Below are 19,243 nucleotides of genomic sequence, written 5' to 3'. Positions count from 1 at the left end.
GTTATATGAATAAATTACATGTTTTATATTTAAAATCATTACTGTTGTGGTATTTTAATGTTTTCATGAAAATAACCAATTCCATGCTTCAACTATTGTTAAAATAATAATTTTTGTATTTCGCTGTGTAATGTTTTTTTCTCTCTCCCCTTTCCCCACTCTCTGTCTCTCTCTGTTTCTCTCTGTCTCTCCCTCTCTCTCTCTCTGTCTCTCTCTCTCTCTCTCTCTCTCTCTCTCTCTCTCTCTCTCTCTCTCTCTCTCTCTCTCTCTCTGTCTCTCTCTCTGTTTCTCTCTGTCTCTCTCTCTGTTTCTCTCTGTCTCTCCCTCTCTCTGTCTCTGTCTCTCTCTGTCTCTCTCTGTCTCTCTCTGTCTCTCTCTGTCTCTCCCTCTCTCTGTCTCTGTCTCTCTCTGCTTGGATGCAGGGTCCCCGGTCGAGGCTCCAGGTTCCACAGACGGGGACTCGCAGGCCCGTATCAGAGTTTGGCATGGGGTTACTGTGCCAGCCTTGCCCCTACCAGGCGCTCTAGATGATGGTTCCCCAGCGCAACATGACAGAGAGGCAGTGAGGCTCGGCTAGCCCCCCCACCCCCACCCCCACCCCGACGATACTCTCAACACTCCCTTGTTCACCCCTAACCGCTGACCTCTCCATCCCGCCCCACCATGCTGCGTTTCCTGCCTCTGAAGCTGGGTCGTCTCTACCGTTGTCTGAAGCTTCTACTGGTGGTCGGTCTGTTTGTTATCCTCCTGATGAACACCCACAACCTGTTCGCCTCCTTCCAGAAGAACGAGCTGACGGACCGCCGCTTCATCAACCTCAACAAGTGTCCCGCCTGCTTCGGCACCAGCTGGTGCAGGAAGTTTATGAACGGCCAGGTGTCCTTCGAAACCTGGGGACGCCTGCGCTTCCTGGATGTCTTCAACGTCAAGAACGTGTATTTCGCCCAGTACGGAGAGCCGCGTGAGGGGACGAGGCGCGTGGTGCTCAAACGCCTGGGATCCAACCAGGAGCTGGCGGACATTGACCAGAAGATCTGTAAGAGAGCTACTGGCCGTCCGCGCTGCGACCTCATCCAGGCCATGTACAAGACGGAGTTCGCCAGGCTGAACGGTGACGTGAGGCTTCTGACCCCTGAGGTGGTAGAGGGCTGGTCTGACCTGGTTCACTGCCCCTCCCAGAGGCTGCTGGACAGGGTGGTTCGGCGCTATGCCGAAACCAAAGACTCTGGCAGCTTCCTGCTGAAGAACCTGAAGGACACAGAGAGGATGCAGCTACTGATGACGCTGGCCTTCAACCCTGAGCCCCTCGTACTACAGGTAGGACTTACAGCCTTTTAATCCCCTGCCCTCTTCTACAGCGGCGACTCTGTGTTGTTATGCGTGTTTGAGATTGCCTACATTGTTCTTCAGGTCACTTTTTAATTTCCCTCTTCGACTTTGTTTATTGTTAATAGCCCTCCCTTCGTTTGTTTTGTCTGGTGTTAGTAACTTCTATGTGATGCACTATAGAGGACTGCAGACACTGACATGTCCAAATGAAACCAGTGGAGTCCCAATAGGTCTGTTGGACTGGTAGCCCCCCCCCTTTCTGCCACAGAGCCGTCTAGTGGAATCCCAATAGGTCTGTTGGACTGGTAGCCCCCCCCCCCCCCCCCCCCCCCCCCTTCTGCCACAGAGCCATCTAGTGGAATTCTAAGAGGTCTGTTGGACTGGTAGCCCCCCCCCCTTTCTGCCACAGAGCCATCTAGTGGAATCCCAAGAGGTCTGTTGGACTGGTAGCCCCCCCCCCCCCCCCCCCTTTCTGCCACAGAGCCATCTAGTGGAATCCCAAGAGGCCTGTTGGACTGGTAGCCCCCCCCCCCCCCCCCCCCTTTCTGCCACAGAGCCATCTAGTGGAATCCCAAGAGGCCTGTTGGACTGGTAGCCCCCCCCCCCTTTCTGCCACAGAGCCATCTAGTGGAATCCCAATAGGCCTGTTGGACTGGTAGCCCCCCCCCCCCCCCCCCCCCCCCTCTCTGCCACAGAGCCGTCTAGTGGAATCCCAATAGGCCTGTTGGACTGGTAGCCCCCCCCCCCTCTCTGCCACAGAGCCGTCTAGTGGAATCCCAATAGGCCTGTTGGACTGGTAGCCCCCCCCCCCCCCCCCCCCTTTCTGCCACAGAGCCATCTAGTGGAATCCCAAGAGGCCTGTTGGACTGGTAGCCCCCCCCCCCCCCCTTTCTGCCACAGAGCCATCTAGTGGAATCCCAATAGGCCTGTTGGACTGGTAGCCCCCCCCCCCCCCCCCCCCTCTCTGCCACAGAGCCGTCTAGTGGAATCCCAATAGGTCTGTTGGACTGGTAGCCCCCCCCCCCCCCCTTTCTGCCACAGAGCCGTCTAGTGGAATCCCAAGAGGTCTGTTGGACTGGTAGCCCCCCCCCCCCCCCCCTTTCTGCCACAGAGCCGTCTAGTGGAATCCCAATAGGTCTGTTGGACTGGTAGCCCCCCCCCCCCCCCCTTTCTGCCACAGAGCCGTCTAGTGGAATCCCAAGAGGTCTGTTGGACTGGTAGCCCCCCCCCCCCCCCTTTCTGCCACAGAGCCGTCTAGTGGAATCCCAATAGGCCTGTTGGACTGGTAGACTCCCGTTTCTGCCACAGAGCCGTCTAGTGGATCCCAATAGGCCTGTTGGACTGGTAGCCCCCCCCTTGCTGCCACAGAGCCATCGAGTGGAATCCCAATAGGCCTGTTGGACTGGTAGCCCCCCCCCGCCCCCCTTGCTGCCACAGAGCCATCGAGTGGAATCCCAATAGGCCTGTTGGACTGGTAGCCCCCCCTCCCCCCCCCCCCCCCTTTCTGCCACAGAGCCACCTAGTGGAATCCCAATAGGCCTGTTGGACTGGTAGCCCCCCCCCCCCCTTTCTGCCACAGAGCCATCTAGTGGAATTCCAAGAGGTCTGATGGACTGGTAGCCCCCCCCTTTCTGCCACAGAGCCATCTAGTGGAATCCCAAGAGGCCTGTTGGACTGGTAGCGCCCCCCCCCCCCCCCTTTCTGCCACAGAGCCATCTAGTGGAATCCCAAGAGGTCTGTTGGACTGGTAGCCCCCCCCTTTCTGCCACAGAGCCATCTAGTGGAATCCCAAGAGGTCTGTTGGACTGGTATCCCCCCCCCCCTTTCTGCCACAGAGCCGTCTATATACCATGCCTTCGTAAAATGTTTCACACCCCTTGACTTTTCCACGTTTTGTTGTTACAGCCTGAATATAAAATTGATTTAAATTGAGCTTTTCTTTGGTCAATAGCCGACACACAATAATAACAATACCCCGTCATGTCAAAGTGAATTATGTTTTTCAACCTTTTTACAAATCAATTAGAAAAGAAAGTGTGGAATGTCAGTAAGTATTCAACCCCTTTTCAAGTTCAGGAGTAGAAATGTGCTTAACGGGTCACATAATAAGTTGCATGGACTCACTCTCTCTGTGCAATAAGTGTTTAACATGAATGTTGGAATGACTACGTCATCTCTCTACTCCACACGTACAATTATCTGTAAGGTCCCTCAGTCGAGCAGTCAATTTCATACCACAAAGACCAGGAAGGTTTTCCAATGACTTACAAAGAAAGACACCTATTGGTAAATAAACTAAAAAGCAGACACTGAATATCTCTTCGAGCGCGGTGAAGTTATTAATTACTCTTTGGATGGTGTATCAATACACCCAGTCACTACAAAGATACAGGCGTCCTTCCTAACTCAGTTGCCAGAGAGGAAGGAAATCGCTCAGGGATTTCACCATGAGGTCAATGGTGACTTTAAAACGGTTACAGAGTTTAATGGCTGTGATGGGAGAAAACTGAGGATGGATCAACAACATTGTAGTTACTCCACAATACTAACCTAAATGACAGAGTGAAAAGAAGGAAGCCTTTACATAATTAAAATATTCTAAAACTTGCAATAAAAAATGTAATTAATACTGAAAGTGGCAAATCAATTATGTTTTTGTCTTGAATACTAAGTGTTATGTTTGGGGAAAATCCAATACAACACATTACTGAGTACAACTCTCCATATGTTCAAGAATAGTGGTGGCTGCATCATGTTATGGGTATGTTTGTAATCGTTAAGGACTGGGGAGTTTTTCAGGAACAGAATGGAGCTAAGCACCTATCACACAATGCCAAATCTACGCTGGAGTTGCTTACCAAGAAAACAGTGAATGTTCCTGAGTGGCCGAGTTACAGTTTTGATTTAAATCTACTTGAAAATGTATGACAAGGCCTGAAAAATTGTTGTCTAGCAATGATCAATAACCAATTTGACAGAGCTTGAAGAATACTGAAAATAATAATTTGTAAATGTTGCACTATCCATGTATGGAAAGCTCTTAGAGACTTACCCAGATAGACTCACAGCTGTAATTGCTGTCAAAGGTGATTCTAAAATGTATTGACTCACCGGGTTGAATACTTACCTAATCAATAGACACTATATATACAAAAGTATATGGAGATCCCTTCACATTTGTAGATTAGACTATTTCAGCCTCATCCGTTGGCGACGGGTGTATAAAATTGAGCACCTAGACAAACATTGGCAGTAGAATGGCCTTACTCAAGAGCTCAGTGACTTCTTCAAACGTGTCACCGTCATAGGATGCCACACGAGTGGAAACGTCTAGGAGCAACAACGGCTCAGCCCCGAAGTGGTAGGCCACACAATCTCACAGAGCGGGACCGCTGAAGCACGTAGGGCATAAAAGTCGTCTGTCCTCCTTTGCAACACTCACTGCCGAGTTCCAAACTGCCTCTGGAAGAAACGTCAGCATAAGAACTGTTCTTCGGGACCTTCATGAAATGGGTCGTCATGGCCGAGCAGCCGCACACAAGCCTAAGATCACCATGCGCAATGCCAAGCGTCGGCTGGAGTGGTGTAAAGCTCGCCGCCATTGGACTCTGGAGCAGTGGAAACGCGTTCCTAGGAGTGATAAATCACGCTTCACCATCTGGCAGTCCGGCAGACTAATCTGGGTTTGGCGGTTGCCAGGAGAACACTACCTGCCCCAATGCATAGTGCCAACTGTAAAGTTTGGTGGTGGAGGAATAATGGTCTGGGGCTGTTTTTCATGGTTCGGGCCCCTTAGTTCCAGTGAAGGGAAATTTTTCTGCTACAGCATACAATGACATTCTAGACAATTCTACTTTGTGGCAACAGTTTGGGGAAGTACCTTTCCTGTTTCAGCATGAATGACAGTGTACCAAGCAAGGTCCATGAAGAAATGGTTGGTGAGATCGTTGTGGAAGAACTTGACTGGCCTGCACAGAGCCCTGACATCAACCCCATCGAACACATTAGTGATGAATTGAAACTCCGACTACAAGCCAGGCCTAATCGCCCACCATCAGTGTTCACTTCGGGGCCTGAAACTCTCCATAATTCAATTCGTGATGATTGTACATCCGCTAAGAAAAGTCTGCCAAAACTTAACTCAACGTCTGGCTCTAAATGGCCAGAAACAAAGTACTTTCTTCTGAAACTCGTCAGTCTCTATTATTGTTCTGAGAAATTAAGGCTATTCCATGTGAGAAATTGCCAAGAAACTGAAGATCTCGTACAACGCTGTGTACTATTCCCTTCACAGAACAGTGCAAACTGGCCCTAACCAGAATAGAAAGAGGAGTGGGAGGCCCCGGTGAACAACTGAGCAAGAGGACAAGTACATTAGAGTGTCTAGTTTGAGAAACAGACGCATCACAAGTCCTCAACTGGCAGCTTCATTAAATAGTACCCGCAAAACACCAGTCTCAACGTCAACAGTGAAGAGGCTACTCCGGGATGCTGGCCTTCTAGGCAGAGTTCCTCTGTCCAGTGTCTGTGTTCTTTTGCCCATCTTAATCTTTTATTTTTATTAGCCAGTCTGAGAAATTGCTTTTTCCTTTGCAACTCTGCCTAGAAGACCAGCATCCCGGAGTCGCCTATCCGCTGTTGATGCCAAACCCTCTGTACATTTACAGGGTATGAATCCTCTTCCTTCTTCCGCCATAGATCTTTAGCATAGTCACTTAGTATCGATCAGACCCACCCCAAAACCAAGCTGCAGATTCTTCAGGCTGGCCTATTCAACCTCAGGAGGCTGAAGACCTTCAGCTTGGTCCAAAAAATTCCCCCCCCCCAAAAAACTGTGCTTATTATTATTATTATTGTTGTTATTTATTATTAGACAGTAGTTTACATATTTGTCTTGTTACTAAGTAGATTTGTTGTGTTATTTTTTTGGACAGTCTTGAAGAGGAGAAGGTAAAGACTTCATGGGGCAGAGTTTTCTCCAATATGGATGAAGGGTGAAAGTGCTGTGGTGGTGACAATCCCTCAAAGCTCTGAGATGTACCTCGTGTTACTGAGTTACTACATATTTAACATTTCAAGGCTCTGAGATGTACCTCGTGTTACTACATATTTAACATTCAAGGCAGGTTTATATTATTCAAAGTGCATCTGTGTGATGGTCTTTTGGAAAAACATTTTTTTGGGGGGGCGGGGGGGGGGGGGTCAAATCTGTTTCATCCTTGATGTCTCAGACATTTTTAGGAAGTGAAAGTAACTACTTTTGAAATGGAGGTTTTACAAAAACTATTTATGTCTCTTCCCTTTAACCATTATTCAGTTAGAGTGTTTCTTAATACTGGTCCTAGGGACCAAAAGCACCTTTTTTGTTTCCACACGTTAGTCATTTAGCAGACACTCTTATCCAGAGAGACTTACAGTAGTGAGTGCATATTTTTTCGTACTGGTTCCCCCCGTGAGGAATCAAACCCTGAGTGTTGCAAGTGACAGGCTTAACGTTTTAATTTCCTAGCGAGTGGAATCAGGTGTGAAAACTACACCGCTGTAGGTGCCTTATGGGTAACGGTGCTTCGTGGGCGACAGTTGTTGATGTGTGCAGAGGGTCCCTGGTTCGCGCCCGTGTCGGGGCGAGGGGACGGTTTAAAGTTATACTGTTACATTGGGTGTTCACCGGTCCCCGGGTGAAGAAATACTGCAGTAGTGGACCACTTTCTCTCTGACCAACCCAGAGTCCTTTTGTGTTAAGTGTGTGTTATATGTGTTAAGTGTGTGTTATATGTGTTAAGTGTGTGTTATATGTGTTAAGTGTGTGTTATATGTGTTAAGTGTGTGTTATATGTGTTAAGTGTGTGTTATATGTGTTAAGTGTGTGTTATATGTGTTAAGTGTGTGTTATATGTGTTTAGTGTGTGTTTAGTGTGTGTTTAGTGTGTGTTTAGTGTGTGTTTAGTGTGTGTTTAGTGTGTGTTGAGTGTGTGTTGAGTGTGTGTTGAGTGTTAACACGTACCTACTACCATCATCGCCAGCAGTGGTAGAAAAAGTACCCAGTTGTCATACTTGAGTAAAAGTATTTGGTTTTAAATATACGTAAGTATCAAACGGAAATGTAATTCCTAAAATATATATTTAAGTAAAAGTACAAATACATGTAAAAAAAAGAAATCCTTATATTAAGCAAACCTTACGGCACCATTTTAAGTTACGGAGAGCCAGTCATACTCCAACACTCAGACATCATTTACAAATTAAGCATTTGTGTTCAGGGATGTTCTCTGTTTAGTGAGTCCTCCAGATCAGAGGCAGTAGGGATGACCAGGGATGTTCTCTGTTTAGTGAGTCCTCCAGATCAGAGGCAGTAGGGATGACCAGGGATGTTCTCTGTTTAGTGAGTCCTCCAGATCCTAGGCAGTAGGGATGACCAGGGATGTTCTCTGTTTAGTGAGTCCTCCAGATCAGAGGCAGTAGGGATGACCAGGGATGTTCTCTGTTTAGTGAGTCCTCCAGATCGGAGGCAGTAGGGATGACCAGGGATGTTCTCTGTTTAGTGAGTCCTCCAGATCAGAGGCAGTAGGGATGACCGGGGATGTTCTCTGTTTAGTGAGTCCTCCAGATCAGAGGCAGTAGGGATGACCAGGGATGTTCTCTGTTTAGTGAGTCCTCCAGATCAGAGGCAGTAGGGATGACCAGGGATGTTCTCTGTTTAGTGAGTCCTCCAGATCAGAGGCAGTAGGGATGACCAGGGATGTTCTCTGTTTAGTGAGTCCTCCAGATCAGAGGCAGTAGGGATGACCAGGGATGTTCTCTGTTTAGTGAGTCCTCCAGATAAGAGGCAGTAGGGATGACCGGGGATGTTCTCTGTTTAGTGAGTCCACCAGATCAGAGGCAGTAGGGATGACCAGGGATGTTCTCTGTTTAGTGAGTCCTCCAGATCAGAGGCAGTAGGGATGACCGGGGATGTTCTCTGTTTAGTGAGTCCTCCAGATCAGAGGCAGTAGGGATGACCAGGGATGTTCTCTGTTTAGTGAGTCCTCCAGATCAGAGGCAGTAGGGATGACCAGGGATGTTCTCTGTTTAGTGAGTCCTCCAGATCAGAGGCAGTAGGGATGACCAGGGATGTTCTCTGTTTAGTGAGTCCTCCAGATCAGAGGCAGTAGGGATGACCAGGGATGTTCTCTGTTTAGTGAGTCCGCCAGATCAGAGGCAGTAGGGATGACCAGGGATGTTCTCTGTTTAGTGAGTCCTCCAGATCAGAGGCAGTAGGGATGACCGGGGATGTTCTCTGTTTAGTGAGTCCGCCAGATCAGAGGCAGTAGGGATGACCAGGGATGTTCTCTGTTTAGTGAGTCCTCCAGATCAGAGGCAGTAGGGATGACCGGGGATGTTCTCTGTTTAGTGAGTCCGCCAGATCAGAGGCAGTAGGGATGACCAGTGATGTTCTCTGTTTAGTGAGTCCTCCAGATCAGAGGCAGTAGGGATGACCAGTGATGTTCTCTGTTTAGTGAGTCCTCCAGATCAGAGGCAGTAGGGATGACCAGGGATGTTCTCTGTTTAGTGAGTCCTCCAGATCAGAGGCAGTAGGGATGACCAGTGATGTTCTCTGTTTAGTGAGTCCTCCAGATCAGAGGCAGTAGGGATGACCAGGGATGTTCTCTGTTTAGTGAGTCCTCCAGATCAGAGGCAGTAGGGATGACCAGGGATGTTCTCTGTTTAGTCAGTCCTCCAGATCAGAGGCAGTAGGGATGACCAGGGATGTTCTCTGTTTAGTGAGTCCGCCAGATCAGAGGCAGTAGGGATGACCAGGGATGTTCTCTGTTTAGTGAGTCCCCCAGATCAGAGGCAGTAGAGATGACCAGGGATGTTCTCTGTTTAGTGAGTCCTCCAGATCAGAGGCAGTAGGGACGACCAGGGATGTTCTCTGTTTAGTGAGTCCTCCAGATCAGAGGCAGTAGGGATAACCAGGGATGTTCTCTGTTTAGTGAGTCCCCCAGATCAGAGGCAGTAGAGATGACCAGGGATGTTCTCTGTTTAGTGAGTCCTCCAGATCAGAGGCAGTAGGGATGACCAGGGATGTTATCTGTTTAGTGAGTCCTCCAGATCAGAGGCAGTAGGGACGACCAGGGATGTTCTCTGTTTAGTGAGTCCTCCAGATCAGAGGCAGTAGGGATGACCAGCGATGTTCTCTTGATAAGTTTGTGAATTGGACTATTTTCCTGTCTTGCTAAGCATTTAAAATGTAACGAGTACTATAAGTTGTCAGGGAAAATATATGCAGTAAAAAGTACAATATTTTCTTTAGGAATGTAGTGAAGTCAGCGTTGTAAATACTATCAAAAGTAAAGTACAGACACCACTTACATAATACTTTAAAGTAATTTTACTTAAATACTTTACACCACTGGTTATCCCTGTACCATCCCTTACCATCCCTTACCCTCCCCTGTCATCCCTTACCATCCCTTACCATCTCCTGTCATCCCTGTACCATCCTCTGTCATCCCTGTACCCTCCCCTGTCATCCCTGTACCCTCCCCTGTCATCCCTGTACCCTCCCCTGTCATCCCTGTACCCTCCCCTGTCATCCCTGTACCCTCCCCTGTCATCCCTGTACCCTCCCCTGTCATCCCTGTACCCTCCCCTGTCATCCCTGTACCCTCCCCTGTCATCCCTGTACCCTCCCCTGTCATCCCTGTACCCTCCCCTGTCATCCCTGTACCCTCCTGTCATCCCTGTACCATCCTGTCATCCCTGTACCATCCTGTCATCCCTCTACCATCCTGTCATCCCTCTACCATCCTGTCATCCCTCTACCATCCTGTCATCCCTCTACCATCATGTCATCCCTCTACCATCCTGTCATCCCTCTACCATCCTGTCATCCCTGTACCCTCCCCTGTCATCCCTGTACCCTGCCCTGTCATCCCTGTACCCTCCCCTGTCATCCCTGTACCATCCTGTCATCCCTGTACCCTCCCCTGTCATCCCTGTACCATCCTGTCATCCCTCTACCATCCTGTCATCCCTCTACCATCATGTCATCCCTGTACCATCCTGTCATCCCTGTACCATCCTGTCATCCCTCTACCATCATGTCATCCCTCTACCATCTTGTCATCCCTGTACCACCCTGTCATCCCTTGTCATCCCTGTACCATCCTGTCATCCCTGTACCATCCTGTCATCCCTGTACCACCCTGTCATCCCTGTACCACCCTGTCATCCCTGTACCACCCTGTCATCCCTGTACCACCCTGTCATCCCTTGTCATCCCTGTACCATCCTCTGTCATCCCTGTACCATCCTCTGTCATCCCTGTACCACCCTGTCATCCCTGTACCATCCTGTCATCCCTGTACCACCCTGTCATCCCTTGTCATCCCTGTACCATCCTGTCATCCCTGTACCACCCTGTCATCCCTGTACCATCCTGTCATCCCTGTACCATCATGTCATCCCTCTACCATCCTGTCATCCCTGTACCACCCTGTCATCCCTTGTCATCCCTGTACCATCCTCTGTCATCCCTGTACCATCCTCTGTCATCCCTGTACCACCCTGTCATCCCTGTACCATCCTGTCATCCCTGTACCACCCTGTCATCCCTTGTCATCCCTGTACCATCCTGTCATCCCTGTACCATCCTGTCATCCCTCTACCATCCTGTCATCCCTGTACCATCCTGTCATCCCTGTACCACCCTGTCATCCCTTGTCATCCCTGTACCACCCTGTCATCCCTGTACCACCCTGTCATCCCTGTACCACCCTGTCATCCCTGTACCACCCTGTCATCCCTTGTCATCCCTGTACCATCCTCTGTCATCCCTGTACCACCCTGTCATCCCTGTACCATCCTGTCATCCCTGTACCATCCTGTCATCCCTCTACCATCCTGTCATCCCTTGCCATCCCTGTACCATCCTCTGTCATCCCTGTACCACCCTGTCATCCCTGTACCACCCTGTCATCCCTGTACCACCCTGTCATCCCTTGTCATCCCTGTACCATCCTCTGTCATCCCTGTACCACCCTGTCATCCCTGTACCATCCTGTCATCCCTGTACCATCCTGTCATCCCTCTACCATCCTGTCATCCCTTGCCATCCCTGTACCATCCTCTGTCATCCCTGTACCACCCTGTCATCCCTGTACCACCCTGTCATCCCTGTACCATCCTGTCATCCCTTGTCATCCCTGTACCACCCTGCCATCCCTCTACCATCCTGTCATCCCTCTACCATCCTGTCATCCCTTGCCATCCTGTCATCCCTCTACCATCATGTCATCCCTTGCCATCCCTGTACCATCTTGTCATCCCTGTACCATCCTGTCATCCCTGTACCATCCTGTCATCCCTCTACCATCCTGTCATCCCTCTACCATCCTGTCATCCCTCTACCATCCTGTCATCCCTCTACCATCATGTCATCCCTTGCCATCCCTGTACCATCTTGTCATCCCTGTACCATCCTGTCATCCCTGTACCATCATGTCATCCCTGTACCATCTTGTCATCCCTGTACCATCTTGTCATCCCTGTACCATCCTGTCATCCCTGTACCATCATGTCATCCCTGTACCATCTTGTCATCCCTGTACCATCTTGTCATCCCTGTACCATCCTGTCATCCCTCTACCATCATGTCATCCCTCTACCATCTTGTCATCCCTGTACCACCCTGTCATCCCTGTACCACCCTGTCATCCCTGTACCACCCTGTCATCCCTGTACCACCCTGTCATCCCTGTACCACCCTGTCATCCCTGTACCATCCTGTCATCCCTCTACCATCCTGTCATCCCTCTACCACCCTGTCATCCCTCTACCATCATGTCATCCCTGTACCATCCTGTCATCCCTGTACCATCATGTCATCCCTGTACCATCCTGTCATCCCTCTACCACCCTGTCATCCCTCTACCACCCTGTCATCCCTCTACCATCATGTCATCCCTTGCCATCCTGTCATCCCTGTACCATCATGTCATCCCTGTACCATCATGTCATCCCTGTACCATCCTGTCATCCCTCTACCATCCTGTCATCCCTGTACCATCCTGTCATCCCTGTACCATCCTGCATGTCCAGATGACCGTAATATACAGTGCCGTGAAAAATGTATTTGTCCCTTTTCAAATGTTCTACTTTTGCACATTTCTGCTCCTGAATGTTATCAGATCTTCAACCAAACCCCTAATATTAGATAAAAGGAGCCTGAGGGAACTAATAACACAAGAAATACCTACTTATTTCATGAACAAAGTTATACAACACCCAATGCCCTTGTGTGAAAATGTAATTGCCCCCCTTTACCCTCATTAACTGGTTGTTCCACCTTTAGCTGCAATGACTCCAACCAACCACTTCCTGTAGTTGTTGATCCACTTCCTGTAGTTGTTGATCAGTCTCTCACGTCGCTGTGGAGGGATTCTGGCCCGCTCTCTTCCATGCAGAACTGCTTTAACTCAGAAACAGTTGTGGGTTTTGAACTGCTCGTTTCAAGTCCTGCCACAACATCTCTACTGGGATTAGATCTGGACTTTTCCCAAAACTTGAATTGTTTCATGTAGACTTGTATGTTTTGGATCATTGTCTTTCTGCGTGACCCAGCTGTGCTTCAGCTTCCAGCTCAGAGACGGACGGCCTGGCATTCTCCTGTCCCCAAACCATCCCACTACCACCACCATGCTGACCCCAAACCATCTCACTACCACCACCATGCTGACCCCAAACCATCTCACTACCACCACCATGCTGACCCCAAACCATCTCACTACCACCACCATGCTGACCCCAAACCATCACACTACCACCACCATGCTGACCCCAAACCATCACACTACCACCACCATGCTGACCCCAAACCATCACACTACCACCACCATGCTGACCCCAAACCATCACACTACCACCACCATGCTGACCCCAAACCATCACACTACCACCACCATGCTGACCCCAAACCATCACACTACCACCACCATGCTGACCCCAAACCATCACACTACCACCACCATGCTGACCCCAAACCATCTCACTACCACCACCATGCTGACCCCAAACCATCTCACTACCACCACCATGCTGACCCCAAACCATCACACTACCACCACCATGCTGACCCCAAACCATCACACTACCACCACCATGCTGACCCCAAACCATCACACTACCACCACCATGCTGACCCCAAACCATCACACTACCACCACCATGCTGACCCCAAACCATCACACTACCACCACCATGCAGACCCCAAACCATCTCACTACCACCACCATGCTGACCCCAAACCATCACACTACCACCACCATGCTGACCCCAAACCATCACACTACCACCACCATGCTGACCCCAAACCATCACACTACCACCACCATGCTGACCCCAAACCATCACACTACCACCACCATGCTGACCCCAAACCATCACACTACCACCACCATGCTGACCCCAAAACATCACACCACCACCACCACCATGCTGACCCCAAACCATCACACCACCACCACCACCATGCTGACCCCAAACCATCACACTACCACCACCACCATGCTGACCCCAAACCATCACACTACCACCACCATGCTGACCCCAAACCATCACACTACCACCACCATGCAGACCCCAAACCATCTCACTACCACCACCATGCTGACCCCAAACCATCACACTACCACCACCATGCTGACCCCAAACCATCTCACTACCACTACCATGCTGACCCCAAACCATCACACTACCATGCTGACCCCAAACCATCACACTACCATGCTGACCCCAAACCATCACACCACCATGCTGACCCCAAACCATCACACTACCACCACCATGCTGACCCCAAACCATCACACTACCACCACCATGCTGACCCCAAACCATCACACTACCACCACCATGCTGACCCCAAACCATCACACTACCACCACCATGCTGACCCCAAACCATCACACTACCACCACCATGCTGACCCCAAACCATCACACTACCACCACCATGCTGACCCCAAACCATCACACTACCACCACCATGCTGACCCCAAACCATCACACTACCACCACCATGCTGACCCCAAACCATCACACTACCACCACCATGCTGACCCCAAACCATCACACTACCACCACCATGCTGACCCCAAACCATCACACTACCACCACCATGCTGACCCCAAACCATCACACTACCATGCTGACCCCAAACCATCACACTACCATGCTGACCCCAAACCATCACACTACCATGCTGACCCCAAACCATCACACTACCATGCTGACCCCAAACCATCACACCGCCATGCTGACCCCAAACCATCACACCACCACCACCACCATGCTGACCCCAAACCATCACACTACCACCGCCATGCTGACCCCAAAACATCACACTACCACCGCCATGCTGACCCCAAAACATCACACTACTACCACCCCCATGCTGACCCCAAACCATCACACTACTACCACCACCATGCTGACCCCAAACCATCACACTACCACCACCATGCTGACCCCAAACCATCACACTACCACCACCATGCTGACCCCAAACCATCACACTACCACCACCATGCTGGACCCCAAACCATCACACCACCACCACCACCATGCTGGACCCCAAACCATCACACCACCACCACCACCATGCTGACCCCAAACCATCACACTACCACCACCATGCTGACCCCAAACCATCACACTACCACCACCATACTGACCCCAAACCATCACACTACCACCACCATGCTGACCCCAAACCATCACACCACCACCACCACCATGCTGACCCCAAACCATCACACTACCACCACCATGCTGACCCCAAACCATCCCACTACCACCACCATGCTGACCCCAAACCATCACACTACCACCACCACCATGCTGACCCCAAACCATCCCACTACCACCACCACGCTGACCCCAAACCATCACACTACCACCACCACGCTGACCCCAAACCATCACACTACCACCACCATGCTGACCCCAAACCATCTCACTACCACTACCATGCTGACCCCAAACCATCACACTACCATGCTGACCCCAAACCATCACACTACCATGCTGACCCCAAACCATCACACTACCATGCTGACCCCAAACCATCACACCACCATGCTGACCCCAAACCATCACACTACCACCACCATGCTGACCCCAAACCATCACACTACCACCACCATGCTGACCCCAAACCATCACACTACCACCACCATGCTGACCCCAAACCATCACACTACCACCACCATGCTGACCCCAAACCATCACACTACCACCACCATGCTGACCCCAAACCATCACACTACCACCACCATGCTGACCCCAAACCATCACACTACCACCACCATGCTGACCCCAAACCATCACACTACCACCACCATGCTGACCCCAAACCATCACACTACCACCACCATGCTGACCCCAAACCATCACACTACCACCACCATGCTGACCCCAAACCATCACACTACCATGCTGACCCCAAACCATCACACTACCATGCTGACCCCAAACCATCACACTACCATGCTGACCCCAAACCATCACACTACCATGCTGACCCCAAACCATCACACCACCATGCTGACCCCAAACCATCACACCGCCATGCTGACCCCAAACCATCACACCACCACCACCACCATGCTGACCCCAAACCATCACACTACCACCGCCATGCTGACCCCAAAACATCACACTACCACCGCCATGCTGACCCCAAAACATCACACTACTACCACCCCCATGCTGACCCCAAACCATCACACTACTACCACCACCATGCTGACCCCAAACCATCACACTACCACCACCATGCTGACCCCAAACCATCACACTACCACCACCATGCTGACCCCAAACCATCACACTACCACCACCATGCTGGACCCCAAACCATCACACCACCACCACCACCATGCTGGACCCCAAACCATCACACCACCACCACCACCATGCTGACCCCAAACCATCACACTACCACCACCATGCTGACCCCAAACCATCACACTACCACCACCATACTGACCCCAAACCATCACACTACCACCACCATGCTGACCCCAAACCATCACACCACCACCACCACCATGCTGACCCCAAACCATCACACTACCACCACCATGCTGACCCCAAACCATCCCACTACCACCACCATGCTGACCCCAAACCATCACACTACCACCACCACCATGCTGACCCCAAACCATCCCACTACCACCACCACGCTGACCCCAAACCATCACACTACCACCACCACGCTGACCCCAAACCATCACACTACCACCACCATGCTGACCCCAAACCATCACACTACCACCACCATGCTGACCCCAAACCATCACACTACCACCACCATGCTGACCCCAAAACATCACACTACCACCACCACACTACCACCACCACGCTGACCCCAAACCATCACACTACCACCACCACACTACCACCACCACGCTGACCCCCAAACCATCACACTACCACTACCATGCTGACCCCAAACCATCCCACTACCACCACCACACTACCACCACCACGCTGACCCCCAAACCATCACACTACCACCACCACGCTGACCCCAAACCATCACACTACCACCACCATGCTGACCCCAAACCATCACACTACCACCACCATGCTGACCCCAAAACATCACACTACCACCACCATGCTGACTCCAAACCATCCCACTACCACCACCATGCTGACCCCAAACCATCACACTACCACCACCATGCTGACCCCAAACCATCACACTACCACCACCATGCTGACCCCAAACCATCACACTACCACCACCATGCTGACCCCAAACCATCACACTACCACCACCATGCTGACCCCAAACCATCACACTACCACCACCACCATGCTGACCCCAAACCATCACACCACCACCACCATGCTGACCCCAAACCATCACACCACCACCACCATGCTGACCCCAAACCATCACACTACCACCACCATGCTGACCCCAAACCATCACACCACCACCACCATGCTGACCCCAAACCATCACACTACCACCACCATGCTGACCCCAAACCATCACACCACCACCACCATGCTGACCACAAACCATCACACTACCACCACCACCATGCTGACCCCAAACCATCACACTACCACCACCATGCTGACCCCAAACCATCACACTACCACCACCATGCTGACCCCAAACCATCACACCACCACCACCACCATGCTGACCGTTGGGATGAGGTTCTTACTGTGGAAAGCAGTGATTGGTTTTCACCAGACATAATGGGACCTGTGCCGTCCCAACAAATGTAATACTTTTGACTCGTCTGTCCAGAGAACATTCTACCCAGAGTCTTGATGATCATCCAGGTGTTTTTTTTAGGAAAACTGGAGTCGTCTTTTTGAAACGACACGGGTCCCATTTTATTTTTAGGGGTTATTTGTAAACTCAGGTTCCCTTAATATTAGGTTTTGTTTGAACATGTGATAAAATTCAGTATCAAAAATATGCTAAAATAGTGACAATCAGGAAGTGGGGGGGAAATCGTTTTTCGCGGCACTTTAAATCATAGCACCAATCCACAGTCATTTCCCCCCGGTGATTTACAACCAACCAATCAATTGCAATTTCATGTGACATTGACCGTGTCTGGTGAAAGGGTCAGGACAACAATGAGCCCAGCGTGTATAGACGGTCGATATGTGGCGTGACCTCCAGTCCCTAACTCAGCCACACACAGCTCCTTATACCTCCAGGCATTTGGGAGGACAAAGGCCAAATCAGCCCTTTTTAGTCCAGTCAATCTATAAAATCTGATTAGCCTTGTGTGGTCTTTCTCCCTCTCTCTCCCTCCCTGTCTTTCCATCCTTGCGGTATTTTGCCAGATTTTTTTGTTTTTGTGGGGAGAAGTGGGTAATGTTTATGGTCCCCTTTTTCAAAAAGCCAAATGTTTTACCACATTCTGGTCGGCATTCGCCCTTCTTTATATAGCCATTGTCTAACCCGCAACTGAGCAAGGGACATTCAACTTTGACCCTGTTGTTGCAACTGTGACAGAGAGCTCGACATGCACTGCTTTAATGTGTTCATTTTCCTGTTCTGGTGAATATCTTTGTTGTCTACAGTTTTAAACTCAAAACATTATCAGATATTTTCTGGTTATTAGGCTATATGAGGTGCCTAGCCAACTAATTAGCTATATATATATATTTTAAGTATTTTCTTCAATAATCGCTGATCTGGCTTTCAGGCCAGTCAATGAAAATGTCCTTTTCTGTTCAGTGTTACCAGTACCATGCATGTCACCTTACATCGGCCATCTTCTGGTCTCCCGCTATTCTGCAACGTTACCACAGGTGTCATTTAACAATCTGTTAAAACACAAACCCCCACTGCTAGTGATTATCCAGACTAATGTGTATATGTTTCAAGTCTAGCCAACGTGGATCTATTTGCTAGACGATAAGGTAGAACCGGTTGAATAGTTATGTCCTCCCCCCTTTGTGTCTCCAGCTGTTTGAACAGAAAGCCTTGCCACGACATGTTGAAATCATGTCGCCTACCGTGTTCCTCAGAATGAAAAATTAGTTTCCTTACGCAAATCTTTTTAATGCTCATTTGCAGATTCTATCAAACACAGACTAGACGGCGAGCGGCACGTGGTGGAGACTGAGCATTTATTTCATGTTCGTTGAGACTCCCGTCTTACCCCGGCTCTGCTCTAAATGTTGGGAGTTTGGACATGAAAAACGGGTATCATGGCGAAGGTTAACTTCTCCTCTGTTATAGGACGTAATGTGTGTCTGTATGACTGATTCTGTTGGACCAAACGTCACATGCAAATAGCGAGTTGAAACGGTTTATTGTCAGAGGGAAAGAAGTGATTATGTTTATAATTTAACCTTTTATTTGATGTAACCTTTGTTTCCCCAAA

General features: G+C 50.0%; 1 protein-coding gene across 2 annotated transcripts in view; it reads left to right on the top strand.

Annotated features, from left to right (window-relative positions):
• Positions 1-19,243, top strand: part of dipk2ab (divergent protein kinase domain 2Ab) — a 114,456-nt gene that overhangs the window by 41,647 nt on the left and 53,566 nt on the right. For both annotated transcript variants that reach the window (XM_055928176.1, XM_055928175.1), the window contains exon 2: positions 423-1,317. In XM_055928176.1, the coding sequence (XP_055784151.1) occupies positions 664-1,317 (654 nt within the window). In that variant the 5' untranslated portion in view covers positions 423-663. The remainder of the gene's footprint in view (positions 1-422; positions 1,318-19,243) is intronic.

The sequence above is a fragment of the Salvelinus fontinalis genome, chromosome 7 (assembly GCF_029448725.1).
Source record: "Salvelinus fontinalis isolate EN_2023a chromosome 7, ASM2944872v1, whole genome shotgun sequence".
Lineage (NCBI taxonomy): Eukaryota > Metazoa > Chordata > Actinopteri > Salmoniformes > Salmonidae > Salvelinus > Salvelinus fontinalis.
This window is presented reverse-complemented; position numbering and strand designations above follow the sequence as displayed.